Consider the following 17,394-nt stretch of genomic DNA (forward strand, 5'->3'; position numbering starts at 1 on the left):
AGGAAAGCAATGTCAGCTTTGAGTTGTTTGATATGTGAGAATACCTTCCTCCTTTTAACAGGGTGATTCAATCCCTTTACATTCCAGCTCACGAATTTAAGCCATTATCAATTACTAATGCATAAAAGGCAGCAGGCATATAAAAAATCAAGCAGTACAATAGCAGTCTGGGAGCAGAGATGTAAACATAGATTCGTAAAATCAAAACATATACATGTCCTGAGTAATAAAGAAAAACAATAAATACAGTGAGTGATGTTGGAACTGGCAAACCCACCCCACCCACACAACCCACAACTAGACGGCTACCAAAACAAGTAGCTAGCTCTACCAAAAAAATTAACCCAAATACAACTTCCAGATCTGTGTCATTAACAGCAGTTCTGTATAAATACTATAGCAAATAGAAACTAGTTTATGCACTAGAAAACATAACTACAGATTAGAACATCTGCAGAAATATAAAATTTAATACAGAGAAAATCGGAAGAAAACCAAAACTAACCCCCTACCTGCGAAAAATTATAGAAGAATAAAGTAAGAGAAAGGGGAAAAAAAAGGAAGGGGAAAATTATAAATTCAAGAAGAGTATTTATCAACCATTTACAGACAGGAGAGAAAAAAATTCAGAGATTAGAAAAAAGGGTGAAGAAAAGAAAAAAAATATTAAAAAAAGAGGAAAAATAAATCAGCAATTAAACTGTGAACCAACAAACAAGGAGGCCTTCACTAAAGACTTCAGGCCGCCAAAACAAGTTAGAGTCAGTTGTAGAATTCTGTAGATAAAGTTATACAAGAATAAAATAGATTACACAAGTACTATTTAAACGTCCATAGGGAAACATTAAGCACAGAATGTCTATTTAAAAAAGACACACCAAATCTAGGGAGAGATTGTCAACAGCCCTTAGAGTTTCAATGAATAATGTCTGAGTGATTCAAGTAAAGTCTGAGTCCAGAAAAAGTAATTTTACTACGAGAAGTACTTATCCACCATTTTAGGAGGTCCGATCGGGTTCCGAAGATGACTGGATAGCCGGAAGACTTGCCACAAATGCTTTAGCTTCCTTCACTGATTTAAACCACTTGTATTTTCCAGTATTAAGCTTGATTCGTAGATCGGCAGGAGTGCGAAGAGAGGGTTTAAAACCACGATCAAAAAGCACTTTCATTGCGCCTTTAAACTCAGCGCGCATCTTTAAGGTCTGGGGTGCAAAATCTTCCACAAAGCGAATGATTGTATCCTGGAAAGTAAAAGAACCTCTGCGACGTGCCTCCACAATCAGACTGTGTTTTACCTGGTATTGATGGAAGCACAAGATTACTGGTCGCGGGTGGGAGCCCAGAATTCTGGGGGGAACGTAGACCCTGTGTGCCTGTTCGAGCTCAGGCGGGTTCGGAAGCAAATCTTTCCCAAATATCTCACAGAGAAACTCGGCGAAAAACTTCACGGTTGATCCCTGTTCGGTGGCCTCTGGCAATCCAAGAATTTGGAGATTGCAGCATCTGCTGCGATTTTCGAGATCCACCATTTTGGAAAGGAGTTTGTTACATTTTTCCTCTAAGCTGGAACAGAGAGTCTCCAAGTATCGAACGCGACTTTCTAAATCTTCAGAAGTCGAATCGATGCGAGATAAGTGTTCAGCATGTTTGTCCACTCTATTATTGATCCAATCCAGTTTAGCCTCCAACTGTTTGAAAGCGGTTTTGAATTCCTTTAAAATTTCGTCTCGGAGCTGTTCGAGCGCAGCCAGGGTCTCAGCCGAGAGAGCCGTAGCTTCCTTTCTCCCGGATTTAGAACTCTTGCTAGACATTGTAAGTTAGATGTGTTCACAGGCAGGTAAGAAATACCGAAAAAGTTCCTAAGGTTTAAAAAATGGAGACATTTAGTGCAAAGATAGCGACAATAACGGAACAAAAGTTCGGAGCAGCTAAGCAATCGCCATCTTACCGGAAGTCCTGCCATGATTATTCTTGCCACCTCAATTCAGCCCATACCTGACTTTTATAGTCTGGCCCCGTGCTTAAATCAGTCAAACATTGGCTTGTTCCTCACTTGGGCTCGAGCCCTGCTGCCTCGCCTCAGATCTGCCACTTTGAATTGGTTCCAGGTCCACTCCAGTAATGTCCATATATTAGCTCATTCCTTGCTCCCAGCACCTCAATTTGTCCTGTACACAGCATGCTGCAAATATCCTGCACCTTTGAGACTTCACACCACAAAAATGCCAAGTCGTACAGCGGTTTAAAAGCACAACTCCGAAAGGGAAGTTACAGGCTATTGCAGTGATTGTTTACTAGAAAAAGTGGGATTAACAAAGTAGTAGTTTTGTTTGCTGCCAGTAAGTTGTTGCTGTGTTTCACTAGCGCCGTGTTAAATCAGACCACTGAACTATAGTGGGCTATATCTCAAATGAGTCCGACTACAGAAAGGAATAGGGGGCCTAGTGACATGGTGTCTTGACAGCAACTTTTCTCTCAATGTCAGCAAAAGAGTGGTTATTGACCAGGAAGGGGGGCAGTACATGTACTCTTGTTTGTATCAATATGCTGAGGTCAAGAGGGTCGAGAGCTTCAAGTTCCAAGGAGTGAATATCACCAATAGCTTGTCTTGGTCCAACCTCTTTGACACCATAGCCAAGAAAGCTTACCGGTGCCTCTAACTCCTAAGAAGGCTAAAGATGTTTGTCATATCCCCTTTGACCTTTGTCAATGTTTATTGATGTTCCATATAAAGCATCCCATTCAGGTACATCATCCCTTGATATGGCAAATGCTGTGCCTGTGACCACAAAAAACTGGAGTTATGGACACAGCTCAGCACGTCATGGAAACCAGGCTTCCCTCCATGCACTCCTTGTCTATATTTCTCACTGTCTTGCTAAAGTATCCAGCATAAATATCCCAAATGTTTTCTCTTCTCTTGAAAGTGTGTACCATCAAGCTTAAGGATAGCTTCTATCTGTTGTTATAAGACGATTGTTCTTAGTATAAGATAAATTCTTGACCACACTATTGATCTTGCACCTTATTGTCTGTAATTGTGACACTTTATTCTGCAATGGATTGTTATAATGATTTGTATGAATGATAGGCAAGATAGGCTTTTTACAGTACCTCAGTGCATGTGACAATAATAGACTGATTTACGAAGGTGCATGCTGTGATCTCCTTGTTTGACCAGGTGGCTCTCTTAACTCTCAAGTGATTTGATGTCCACGTTGTGGCCTTACCCCTTTTATAACCCATGTTTTAAATCTCTGGTCGGTGTTAAATTACCCCAGAGTCACAATTTCAAAACCCAGAAAACTTCTGGGGACTTTTTATAGTTCTAAAATGTCTTTAACAAAGCGAGTTATGTCTTTTGAAGGTGTTAACAAACAGGCAAACTGTGCAGAAACTAGATTGAAGTATTTCAACAGGTTGCTAAGCCAGAAGTGAAAAGTGCTTTTTTTAAATTAAAGCACTTTAAAGAAATTAAAATAAAACATCTGAACAAGGGATTAAGATAGAAGATCAGATATTATAAACATTTTTTTTAAAAGTATGTGCTGTGAAAAATGGGTTAATAATTTACAATTAGTTTCTCAAATATTTAACAATGTTAAAAGGCAATTACACTATTTAATCAGCAAGGCTAGTGTAAAATGCTATTCAGGCAGCAGTGATGTTGTCTGGCCGCATCAATCTAAATGTTGGGGATAGTGAAATACAATATGGGTAGAAATTCAAATTAGTTTAACGTCATCAGGATCTTCACAAATTGTACACACAAAATTTCTCAAACTGCAAGCTTTTATAAATGTAACAGCACATTAACTTTTCTGGCATTGGGATTACTTATCAGCTGAAGTTGAACAATACAATCATAACTAATGTTTTGATGGTAAACCAAGTTTATTTATATTCCATTTAAAAATAACACCAGAACAGGAGGATTGACACTTAGTGTTTACACAAGTGCAATCTCTATACTAAAAATAATCCCCTATGATAATGTTACAAAAATTTCATATAGGCATAGGTATTTATTCCGGGCATGAGATTGTTCTTAGAATAAAGGATTAAGAAATGCAAATAATCTCACACCAATGGAGCAAACATTCTCATTGTCACAGCTGTACTCAACACACAACTTGCTATGAACTCTTATGAGCATTTGCTTTACTGATTATCTTTCACAGTTACATTTCTGTTGCCCATTGCTGATAATGTCTTACAAATCCTGCAACAGAAAAAAAATTCTTCTCAACTTCTCTCTGATCTTTTAACAATAATCTTAAAACAATAATATCTGGTTAGGATCTAACTTATGACCCTGTATAAACAATTTTAGCTTAGTCACTCAATTAAAACCTCAGTATTTTGAAAACCTGTATTGAATGTCAACCTTTCAGCTGTAAGAATAATCCTAATGTCTCCAGACTGTCCATTATATTAAATAGTCCATTATAAAAATAGTATTAATGGTAAGAGTTTTGGCAGTGTAGAGGAATAGAGGGATCTTGGGGTCCAAGTCCATAGGACACTCAAAACTGCTGTGCAAGTTGACCCTGTGGTTAAGGCATACAGTGCATTGGTCTTCATCAATCGTGGGATTGAGTTTAAGAGCTGAGAGTTCTATAGGACCCTGGTCAGACCCCACTTAAGAGTACTGTGCTCAGTTCTGGTTGCCTCACTACAGGAAGGATGTGGAAACCATAGAAAGGGTGCAGAGGAGATTTACAAGTATGTTGCCTGGATTGTGGAGCACACCTTATGAGAATAGGTTGAGTGAACTTGGCCTTTTCTCCTTGGAGCGATGGAGGATGAGAGGTGACCTGATAGAAGTGTACAAGATGATGAGAGGCATTGATTGTGTGGATAGTCAGAGGCTTTTTCCCAGGGTTTAAATGGCTAACATGAGAGGGCACAGTTTTAAGATGCTTGGAAGTAGGTACAGAGGAGATATCAGGGGTAAGTTTTTTACACAGAGTGGTGAGTATGTGGAATGGGCTGCTGGCGACAGTGGTGGAGGTGGATAGGTTAGGGTAGGGTCTTTTAAAAGACTCCTGGATAGGTACATGTAGCTTAGAAAAATAGAGGGCTGTGGATTAGCCTAGGTAATTTTTAAGGTAGGGACATGTTAGGCACAGCTTTGTGGGCCGAGGGGCTGTATTGTGCTGTAGGTTTTTCTATGTTTCTATAATTGAAACCCATCTTCTGGTCTTGTTCTATTAAATTTCTCCTGTTTCTTGACCTAATGTGTCCTGTCCAGAACTGAACAAAATGTAGTGTGTAATTTTCAGCTTGGGAAGACTGGCAGAAGCAGATGAAGCTATATACTCATTTTCCCTTCCACTGATCCAGGGATTGTGCTGGGAACCATTACATGGGAGTAACCTAATTAACAACTGATAACACTCAGAAAAGTAACATTCCACAAGCTTAGTGTTTATAGTAACATATAAAGTAACATGTCCAAAACATAGTAACGTATTTAAGTACCACTTTGACATGTTGGTATACCAAACAGCAGTATATTTTATGTTCAGTGAGTTCTCCTTGTAAAGTAGCTTTGAATTCTGTATTTATGCACGGAGGTCAATACAGTTTCATAGAGGACTCAAACAAATTTGCCAGGTCTTCCTCTGTCTGAGGCCTTGGTGATAGTTTTGTTACCCTTTCCTAAAACAGATCAACAGAAAAGTTATTATTTTAAAATATTCAAAGGCATTATTTTCCAGTACACATTCTCAATGTAACAGAACAATAAGATGATAGTAGACAATGTTCTAAAGGAAAAATATGATGAGTGATGGCATCCTAGCCTCAAAGTCAAACTTCAAATGAGGAATTTTGTCCCAAGTTATTTATTGTAAGTGTGCTGAAGACTGAAGTGAAATAAAAGATAGTCTCTGCTCAAATTAAAATCACCACATTAGTGTAAGTACCTGATGTTTCATTATCAATACAACCCATTCCTTGCTTCCAAGGATGTCTATTATTTCCTCAAGACAGTTGGGTTATGAGTATTATGTAACAGCAGTTCATTTAGGCAAGTTTGAATAATTAAGGTATTCCAGGGGTTGGTATAATTTGAAGCTATGAGGAGTTAAAGACTGAAGTTAGTCTCTCTGTCCTTGTCTGGGTTTGTTTCTCCAATACAACCCTTGATTAGTCTCTACACTCTTGAGAACTCATTGATCTTTTTCTGATCTCTCATTTCTAAGAGTTTGAGAGCTAACATTGGACCAACTAGTCTATTGTTATCTGATTTTTCCCTCCTTGATTAGGTGAAATAATTGTAACTTACATCCTTATGGAAGAAGGAAAAATCTAGCCAGATATTCTGATGCTTACTTCAATGAAGCCCTCTATTTCCATTCAACAATTTTATACATCACCCATTCTATTTTTAAATATATTCTGCACCACTTGCCATTTAGATTTTAAAATTTCCATTCCAATTGATTTATCTTTCATTAAGAATTGTGTCATTTCACTTCACTTTCCATGGGGTAGCTTGCCCACTTTCCAGAAAATGGTCCAATGCTCCATTCTTTTAGGAGCAATCATGTGGCCAACAAATTATCTGTACCAATTTTTCTCTCTCTAATGTCCACTATATGGCATAGAAGGAACACTTGCTGCTGAAGACTCGTATCTACATTGAAGAATCCAAATATATTTTTCTTTGGTTTAATCCTGCTTTACAGATAACCTTCATTGCGACAACATGTTTGGTTGCCAAAAGGTTATTTATTTCCTTTATCGCTGGATCCTCTTGTGCCACTGTTCTATCTTGAGATGATTCATGGCAGCAAAAGCAAAACCTTCCCCACTTTTATCTAGATGTTCAGTACAACTGCCTATCATTTAATATCACAGCAGAGAGTTACACAACACCGATTTTCTTTGCATGACTAGCAAAGCTTAACATAGAAGTTCCACTTTTTATTTACTTGTTTTCTTGGTTTTAGCTCAACTCATTTTGTTTAATAATTTTAATGAATAATAGTCCTGTAAAACTCTACTACTGTTACTGCACACCTGAGGCAGTGTTCCTTTGACTAAAGCTGGAATATCTTCATTAGTGTAACCAACTGCACTCAGCCCATCTTCAACATGCAGTTCAAACAAGAAATTCCGAAGCGTATCAGCCAGAGCTAATCCTGCATCTTCACGCTTCACGTTCTTTGTGTCAGCTCCTGAAAGAGATGCAGAGTTTGCAGGATCAGAAGAAAATCACGTTATGCATGCACAATATGTGATTCCAATATATGTAAAATTCATCTGGAACTACACAAAAATCACCAATTAATTCAATGACTATGCAGTTTATCTGGGCAATAATGTGAAAAATTATCGAACAGCTATGCTTTATTTGTATGGCACCATAGACTGTGTGGAGAGGAATGCACTCCCCGGTGATATCAGATAATCTGGCATGAGAAATGCAGCATCATTTCAATAAGAGGGGACGAACCTTCAGCCATTTAGTTTATTCCTTTAGTCACAATTAATGAACAAACATAATAACAAAATAATCAATGGTGGCTCATTTAATAAGACAGGTCAGATTTCAGCTTTGGTTCATTATCCATAAAATTGTCCTTGTAACTGTATTGTGAAACGGTAGTTTTGAGTGGAAATTAAGGGACTGATCCATAAATTCACTCTCATTTGTGAGTAAGTTAAGGAGTCAAACTCCTACCTAGTATCTCAGCTGCTTCCAAATGGCGTTCAGGACACATGGGGCTTGTGAAAGTGAAGACTGCAGGAGAGGTCAGAACAACAGAAAGACCATGCGGCTGCAATCGAGAACATCACAGTTATGTAAAAGTAGCATAGATCCCTCTACAAAACTCTACTTAAACATCCATATCAAGATATCCTCCCCTAGTCTATGTATTCCTGCTGTTTAAAAATAAAACGTAATATAATAATCTAAATGGTTTGATCTGTATGTAAGACAAGCTTTTCTCTGTGTTTTAGTACACGTGACAATAATAAACTAATACCAGTGGCCTCCAGGGTTCATGGGTAGGCAGCAATGTTGGCACACCCTACTGTCTGGCATGCCACCTATTCCTCACTGAAATCACAGTAGATTGTTGAATATATGACCAAATGTAACTTTACCAAACTGAATCGTTTGGTATGACTTTAGATACACATAGATACTGCTGTTAGCTGGGTGGGGTGTTCACTTCCTCTGAAAGAGTAAGTTCTATTGGCAGCATTACCTCTATTATTTGCTGTAATAAGCAACAACATAAAAGTGTTTGCAGGCACCACATGGCCACAATAGTTTCTTTATTAACGCAAAGCCTGTGTGAGTGATTTCACTTCTGCAAGAGTGAACAGCAATTTGGAAGATGTAGCGAAGAGTTGCTGTGCCATGGAAATTGAAAGTCAGTATAACTGTGACTCCCATGGAGTAAACAGTTCAGATAGGACAACAGAATGCCACGTCATTGAAAAACCCAAGTCCATAAATGTATTGTTCATTGGACAGGTCCAAATAGGATAGGGTGTCTCTGGGGACTTTGTTTGGAAGCAGGTTCTTTGTTCAGACACACATATCTATTTTCCCAATCCCAGGAGCCCAGACACACCCCGAGTGACTGGCCATGGCCTTAATGCAGCCTCCATTAATGGAATACTGTGGCACTCATTGATTTCTGGTTAAACGCTGCAAAAATAAACGCTCACTGTTTTGTTGCAAAACTTTGTGGAGGTCTTTAAGCAGCTTGGTCACTTCTAAAGGTGCTCAGTCAGGCCTGTTAGTGAAATACTCCCTTTATAGTTAAAAGGGCAACAAACTGGCACTATTTGCTCCTGGTTCTAATGAGATTCTTCCATAATGGTCACAGTATGAAAATATGTAGGTGCAGGCTGAAATGTACGGATTGTGAATAAAGACATCATTTGGGCTGTGCTTAACACCAGGAAAACATCAGATATTTGATGTTTGAATGAAATATTCAGGAAAATGACTGGCCCAATTTCACTTCAGGGTTAATTTACCCAGAAGTGATCTCCAGTGCATAGAACTGGGTAAAACTGAAAAGGCATTACATAGCATTTAAAACTGGTTGTGATGTGAACTAATATGGACAGTTAAATTGTGTGTACAATTCAAACCCTGTACATACCACCAAAGGATGATCCACATTGTAATCTTTGGCTTTAAAAGTTTTCACCAATCCTGCCACTGGATAGGACATTCCATGGCTAGAAAAGGAAGATAAAACATACACCTAAGTCAATATCTTTGTCTACTTGTGACTGGAATTGTGAAAATCCTGCATAATTTGACAAATCTCATAACAAAACCAACAGAATCATAAATTATGGGTAAAAATTCCTGAGCATATAGAAACCATTATTGAGTATCTTCATAGATTTGTTATAAGGAACATGTGTAAAACCAATTTAATGTTTTTTTAAAGTAATGATGTCTACATTGATATAAGGATGAAATGGATAGATATAGTATGTGTGGATTTTGACAAGGCCTTGGACAAGATCCCCTGTAAGATATTTGTAGAAATTTTTCAGGTGTTAAAGAGTAAATGTCATCTAGAAAGAACATTAGTTAATGAATGTGAAAGAAAATTGGATGTGATAATGATGGGAAGGGCTGTAACTTGGACCTTGTTCTTAGTGGACTGAGACACTGGACAAACAGAGAAAGAGCATAACACCAAGCAGAAGACATTCTGTTGATGCTGGAAATCTTGACCAATGCACACAAAGTGCTGGAGGAACTCGGCAAGTCAGACAGCACCTATGGAGAGAAATAAACAGTCAATGTTTTGGGCTGAGATCTTTCATCCGTCCCTGAATCATCAACTGTTTATTCCTCTCCATTGATGCTGTTCAACTTGCAAAGTTCCTCCAGGGCTTTGTGGGTGTTGAGTGTAATCCCAAAGTGTTTCTGACAAAAAAGTCTTCAATTCTGCAAACATGCATATATCTGTAGCATATCAGGATATGGGAGGTAAAAGAAAGATTGGAAGTGTAGATGCAGTGGATAAATCCAGACACAGAGTCTCCGAATGAGCATTTCCTTGAAAGTAGGGCTGTAGTTAAATTATGTTTGTCGATGTTAAAACACATATTCATGTACTTGAAGTTTACTTTAGGGAAGCAAATCTATGGTGGAACAGGGAAAATGTTTAGTAAGGTTGCCTCACACATTGGGTGTACAGTCAAATGTTTGCCACATATATTGTACATTTTAGATCTAATCCTCCCAAGTTTTCCCTAAGATAATTATAGAAAGGAAATTAAAATCATTAAGTGCATAAACTCAAGAGGATGTAGCCTGGAATAGAAAACTATAAAGATGAAGATAGTCTTTAGATTATGGCACTGGAGCAGAGAAAGCAGAGCACTATGAAGAGATTTGATAGATGACAGTCTATATCATCTGGGAGCCAGGACAAATCCATTACCAGTTTAAAAGTACTAGTAAAGTAGTTCAGATATACAGTATTTGTTTATAATTAATTTCATGGTGCATGAATTCTTTTCTCAAAGTTAGATGTGACAGGCAGCATTTCACCTTTGGGAGAAATGGAACAATATAATCTTATATCAGGAAGATACAGGATTATTATTCATAACACACTTGTATTGGCAATTAAAATCATGGTTAGAAGTTGAATGCCTGAGCTTCTAGAAACTTACTGGGGAAGGTTACTTCATCTTGTATTTCTGGCCAAGTTACTTGATTCTGTGTTAAGTGATCATAGCATTTGAATAACCATGATTGATTTCTGTAACTTTGGAAGAATAAAGATGACTAGGTTTTCTCTAATTGTTACTTGTAGCCCTGGTTGAAACCTGTATGTGAATGAATGCTGGGTAAGGATTGGATTGGACTTGACCCAGATTTTCTAACAACTGTTATTATTACATGATCCAGGCTCACAAAAGGAAAACAACAGACATGACAAGTTTCAAAATACTATCTCCACCTATGTGCATCCGTAATCTAGCAATAAAAGCAAAGGACAATGTAGCATGCATGCGTAAGCCTTAAAGGAGAAGATCCCTCATTAAGAAGCTACATTTGATTTCTTAGATTTTTTCTAGACATTCTTTGTAGTGCTCCATTCAGGCAGATTGTGTGGAGCAGTTGTGAACAGGCACATTTGATGGTGAGAATTCTTTCACCCAGTTGTTCACCTTATGGAAGAAAAGTAACAGCTAAATCACTTTATAAGATACTAAAGTATTACATTTTACATCTTACTTAAATGAAACATTTGGAGTTTCATGGCTCATGACTGCTTACCAGAGATGAACACCAGCGTTTCCAAATCCAATCCCTGCAAAAACACTTGCAAGGTGCATGTTGAATCTTGCCTCATGGTCATCAGCATTTTGGACAGCACTAGCAGATTTAAAGAGAAAAAAATAATGTTTAAAAAGCATTGGGTAATTCACACCTGGGCTAAGATTGTACTCCACAAGTAAAACAATTGTCAATAAATTCAGACCTGGAATATATACAGGTATACAAAGTGTAACAACTATATAATTTTCATGAAAACATTTACAATAACTAGTTAAAAAATTAACAATGTACATCACACAGTAAACTAAGGAAGAGTTTTAGATTGTGAGGATTAGATTGGAACATAAAATAAATCACAGACGCAAACTATAGACTCCAATAAATATTAATTATATTTAAGGTGCAATGCAACAACTTTCAAGTTGGACGAAATTGAGAAATCTGAACTTTAGGAATTAGTTATGTTAACTCAGGGGTGTCAAACTCATTTTAGGTCACGGGCCGGATTGAGCAAAATGCAGCTTCATGCGGGCCGGATCAGTCGGACGCGTGCAAACGCAGCTTTCGTTGCCTCCGTTTTTTCAGCCTGCTCTCATGTGTCTCAGTCTCTGCTATAACTACAAAGTGTTTCACTTTACAAATTCCGTTTCTTATGAAGAAGACTGCCGAGCAAGACTGCTGAATAAACACTAAAAACCCTGAAAACCTGGTACCTGAATAAACTCAGCATTAGCCATATCATACGCCATAGACGCTTCGATTACTGGGGCCAGCTTTAATAGTAATTAGATATTATCTCGTGGGCCAAAGATAATTCCACCGCGGGCCGGATTTGGCCCGCGGGCCTTGAGTTTGACATATATGTGTTAACTCATGATTTTTGTTTCTGCAGGGGATCAGGTGGGACCAGCTAGTTTTTGGAATTAATATGCTGACCTATTTGAATAAACTTCACAGACTTTCAGTCAAGTACAGATATCGACTATAACCAACATTATGATGACAAACTCCATTATCTTCTTCAGGGGTGATGCCTAGGCATATCTTGTCCAGTGGTATTTATACACCCCTGTATTCCATCCTCACTGGACACCCCCAGGCATCATCCCTGAAGAAGATGGCAGAGTTTGTAATTGAAACAGTGGTTATAATTGATACCTGTACCTGGCAGGAAGCCTGAGAAGAGTTTATTCATCATGTACACCAGGAAACATGCTGACCTATTGATTGTAATTGGTAGGGACAGTGATTAGCACTGTGAACAAGTCATTATGTATCCCAGTTCTTTTCCTGAAAACAAATATTAAAAAAAAATTTAACTGTTATCTTAAGCAATTGCTTCTAAGCCATGACTCTCTGTAAAGACAAAACTACATGACATTATATAGAGTTTTCAGCAACTGAGGTGCTAAACTTTGCATTACCGCTTCATGTACTTTGCCACAATTCTCAGGGCATGTTTGGACCACACATCACTAATAGGGTTGCTCCCTTGATATGCAGGCCGATTAACTGGGTTTGGAGGGCAAGGTGATCGTAAACTGTACGGAAGAGCTGTGTAGGATTCCAATGCATGGCTGTTGGGGTAATAAGAACAGTGGCAGGAATTTAAGTATTTTTGCAGCAGAGAAATTAAACTTTATAAAATGTGAATATTATTAATAATCAATGAATTCACATTCAGTTTTATCTACCCGACTGTTCTCTTAAAATCACTATTCATATCTCTGTTACTGTGGCAGTAATTTGACTGGTTTGTGGTCCATATACTTCACAGCAATGTAATTGCTCAGTATGAAACATTTGACCATTTATGGATCTTCATTTGTGAAGAATCATCCAATTTTTGTTTGAACATTGGCTCTTAAGTCTCGCCCCAAACGCTGCTCCTAGTTCAACTTCAAGTGGCCTTATCTAAAGGAGCTCTTTTGGTGGTGATGCTAAATACATTATTCAGCACAGTCCATTCAAAACACAAAACTACAGTGGTTTCCAGTTAATTGGGACACATTGGGACATTGGCAAATAAGCAGCTGTTCCAATTAGCTGAAGTTTCAAGGAAATAGTTAAAAACGTGTAAGAAAAGGCAAACTACCATTTAACTGAGGAGTATCACATTATGTATTCATATGAAACTCAGAACAAATTAGAACACTAAGAATACTACTGCAGTACCACTAAACTGCAGTTCCTGATAGTTACTGTATGGACGGAGGAAGTTATCCAGTGTATGCTGCCGTGTTCTTTTGACAGACTGTAAAATATCAGCGCAGACATCTACTGCAGGTAATGGACAGCCTTCATACAATGCATTCAATGAATGCATCCTCCAAATCTACATTTTCATTGTAACATTCAACATGATTGTCAAAACCTTTAAATTCATCGAGTTCCTAACTTGTTGAAGTAGTGAGATTGTCTCATTTTCACTTCCAACCGTTTCTGGCATCTCCAAGTCTAAATGCTTGAAAATGAGGTGAGCAAAGCAGTTTGGAATTGTTTTACTGCTTATTTCTTACCAACTATCAGTGCCAAAATTCTCTGCTGTTGAACACATGCAACTGATGCTATTTAAAAACTGTTTGCTCTAAGCACAGTGTAGTGTATAGAGGCCACACAAGTGCACTTGCCTGAAGCTTCAGAAACAGTCTCCTGGCCCACTTAAACAGCACAGAATCCCAAAAACTGATGGGAAGCTGGCAATCTTTTTCTATTAGTTTTTGTTCTTTATGAATTGTCCCAAATAAGCATTTCTCCCGATTAACCAATGGCCCAATTAACTGGAATCCACTGTATAAGTAAATGTCATACAGAAGCTAATCACAACTTATTTTCCAACAACAATGTGTAACAGTCAAATTTTATCATCTAAATAACTAGATGATTTCAATGATAAACATTGTGGTAGAAAACCGCAAACATGAGAAAGTCGGTAGATGCTTTAAATCCAGAGCAGCACACTCAAAATGCTGGGGGAGCTCAGCAGATCAGGCAGCATCTATGGAAAAGAATAAACAGTTGACATTTTGGGCTGAGACCATTCTTCAAGACTGAGAAGGAAGGGAAAAGATGCCAGAATAAAAATGTGGGGGTAGGGGAAGGGGTTAGCAGGAAAGTGATAGGTGAAGCCAGGTGGGTGGGGAAGGTCAAGCGCTGGAGAAGTAGGAATCTGATAGGAGAAGAAAATATGAACAAAATACTCGTCTGGCTCCTTGTAGACTGAGTAAAGAAACTAGAAGAATAGGTGAGAATAAAAATAGGTTAAATGTAACTATCACCCAGTCTGCACTTCTTGAAGGTCCTGGGACCCGTCAAAAACAACTCAACTCCTCTATGAAAGGGAACTTTCTCAAACTAAAATAGAAAATTCCTACCACAAAAGAGCATTTGAAAAATTCAAATGTACACAACAAAGGTGTGTATTTTTCAAATCACTGTGCCAAAAAATAAGATAAATAAAGAGCTAAACAAATTAAGAAAACAACTACATTGCTATAAAATTACATTATTCATTCTATTATTTAAACTTGTACAACATTGGTTATGAATTTCCTTTGAGCTAATCCTATTATGAGACCTGCCAGACGTATAATACAAAGAGGATATCCCACTAAACTATGAGCAAAGGTTTGTATTTCTTGGCCATTGTTCAGGTTTACTTCATAAATGTTTAGCAAGATAAAAATAACTCTTACCAAAGTACATCAAATCCACTGTAAGCTGCCACACGGTCAGGCATGTGCAAGGTATGCAAAGGATCCACAATCCCAAGTAAGGGCTTCAGACCTCTGCCGGCAATGCCTGAAATTTTACATAAAGCACATAGTAGCAAAGTTAGACTACTACATTCTATTGTTATAAAAGCTTCTGATTTCCATATTTTGTGATATGAACTAGGACTTATTAGAATAGTAATGACCACCAATAACCACGGGAAGACTGTGAACCATACATTTAGGCTTGAACTCTGTCCTCAAGGGGTCTCCACGCATCTTAATGGGTCAAAGGGGTAACCTAACTTTCATGCCTTTGTGACAGCCTCTGAAAGGATCAATCCTCATAAAATATCAGAAATCCAACAGTCCAAAAATCTAACTACTGTGACTGAAGTCCACAAACTCTTCAAGATGCCAACATTTACTTATCTCTCACCTTTTAACAACGGCCACTTTTCATTCCTCCTACAAAAATATGTAATTTCACATTTTACCAAATGATACTTTCTCCATCAGCTTCCTGTGCAATCATGCACAAGGCATAAATCGATGTACTGTATTATGAGGAGGAATTGAGCGGAAAGAAGCTAGATTGTCTAAATAAAAAAAAATTCACTTAAATATATACAATTATATGAGACATGACATGGACATATTTAAGAGCTGTCTCCCTGGTAGGGGTATTAAAATAAGGGGTATGCCACAAGGGCAATTCACTTTATTTACAGTTTGAATCTTTAGAAATATCTAGCTGCCTGCAGATATTCAAAAACAGAACGCTGAAAGAATTTAAGAAGTGTAACCTTTTGCCTTCATAGATATTGCTAAACTCAGTGAGTTCTTCTAGTCAGCATCTGCAATCTCTTTTGTCTTTATACTATGGATGTTCATTTGATTAATTTATGCAAAACCAATATTGAAAAATACTTGTGAATGAGGGATTTGGAGATGGGGAGGCAAAGTGGTGTAGATGCATTAGTTCCTCTATGTCCTCAATGAATGGTGGAACTAGCTGAAAAGATGGCATGATCTATTTTTGCTCATGTTCTGAAAACAAAAGAGATTTCTATCATTTAGAAGTATTTTCATCACACTGACATAAGAAAGTTCTACCCACTTGTACCTGTTTTAAATTTCATTGCTTCGTAATCAAACACGGCCACACCTGTGGTCTCACTTCCAGTGCCAGCTGTTGTGGGAACTAGGAAACAAGTTATGTAACTTGATTAGTATTCAACTCCACTTTGTCTTTCCACATAGATTAACATGCAGATTCAAGATGGAATTAAGTTACAACAAATTTGACTGCACTTCAGAAAATACTTAAACGATTGTGAAGTGAATTATCCCAAAATTATGAAAGACACAATTCAATTGTAGTTTTCTTTTTTCCTTGAAATGTGCAATGATCACAAAATCATGATATAGTGCACAGAATAAGCATTATTTTGTCTCATCAACAAAGCCTCAAAAATTACAATTTGATAATATATTACTCCGTGTTTGAGTACAGTAAGGGAGGAGTTACAGCTAGACACCTGGATGCTTAGATTTACATCTTTTTGCTTATTTCCATAGGCTTTTCCTTCCTTCCTGTCAACCATCTTGGGCTCCACGGTAGTGTAGCAGTTAGTGTGATGGTAATACAGCTTGGGCTGTTCTGTAGGGAGTCTCTGTATATCCTCTCCCTGGAATGTGTGGTTTTCACCAGCTGCTCTGATTTCCTCCCACAGTCCAGGATGTACCAGGTAGGTTGTAAATTTTCCCATGATTAGGTTAGGGTTATTTGGGGTTATGGGGTTGCTATGCTCACAGAGATGAGGTTGGGAGGAATCCGTTTGTGGTAAAGTTGGGAGATGATAACCAAAGGGAACAGATGCAGTGATGCGGGTAATTAAAGGTCACAGGTAAACCTGTTGGCCTAAAAAGAATTCCAGCTCCTCTTAGCACATGAATAGTTCTGTAAAGTGTGGCTTGGGGTGACACAGGAGCATAGTGATGAACATACCGTTAATACAGTGCAATTCCTGCCGCTGTCTGTGAGGAGTTTTTATATTCTCCCTGTGAACTGCGTGAATTTCCTTTGGATGCCCTGGTTTCCTCCCATATTCCAAAGACGTACGATTAGAGCTGGCGAGTTCTGGGCATGCTACGTTGGCAGCAGAATCTTGGTGACACGCGCGGGATGCCCAGCACAATCCTCGCTCATTTGATTTGATGCAAAATATCGAACTGTATGGTTCCATATTTCAATGTCAATGTGACAAATAAAGCTAATCTTAACACAAAGAATATTTTTCTTTAAACAGATGTTGGTGTTCTCTTCTTTCTGCACCTGCTAGGATTCCCTTACGTAAAGGCTAGCAAACGCTGACCAGTTGTGCA

General features: G+C 38.1%; 1 protein-coding gene across 4 annotated transcripts in view; it reads right to left on the reverse strand.

Moving 5' to 3' along the window:
* Positions 1-3,878: 3,878 nt before the first annotated feature.
* adhfe1 (alcohol dehydrogenase iron containing 1) overlaps positions 3,879-17,394 on the reverse strand; it is a 30,970-nt gene continuing 17,454 nt past the window's right edge. For 3 of the 4 annotated variants that reach the window (XM_073041394.1, XM_073041399.1, XM_073041384.1), the window contains exons 7-14: positions 16,133-16,210; positions 14,989-15,094; positions 12,718-12,870; positions 11,291-11,389; positions 9,141-9,219; positions 7,697-7,793; positions 7,033-7,190; positions 3,879-5,667 (exon numbers count right to left, since the gene is read on the reverse strand). In XM_073041394.1, coding sequence (XP_072897495.1) covers positions 5,584-5,667; positions 7,033-7,190; positions 7,697-7,793; positions 9,141-9,219; positions 11,291-11,389; positions 12,718-12,870; positions 14,989-15,094; positions 16,133-16,210 — 854 coding nt within the window. In that variant the 3' untranslated portion in view covers positions 3,879-5,583. The remainder of the gene's footprint in view (positions 5,668-7,032; positions 7,191-7,696; positions 7,794-9,140; positions 9,220-11,290; positions 11,390-12,717; positions 12,871-14,988; positions 15,095-16,132; positions 16,211-17,394) is intronic. The other variant, XM_073041409.1, reaches the window with a different exon arrangement.

Source organism: Hemitrygon akajei, chromosome 1 (genome assembly GCF_048418815.1).
Source record: "Hemitrygon akajei chromosome 1, sHemAka1.3, whole genome shotgun sequence".
NCBI classification, from domain to species: domain Eukaryota; kingdom Metazoa; phylum Chordata; class Chondrichthyes; order Myliobatiformes; family Dasyatidae; genus Hemitrygon; species Hemitrygon akajei.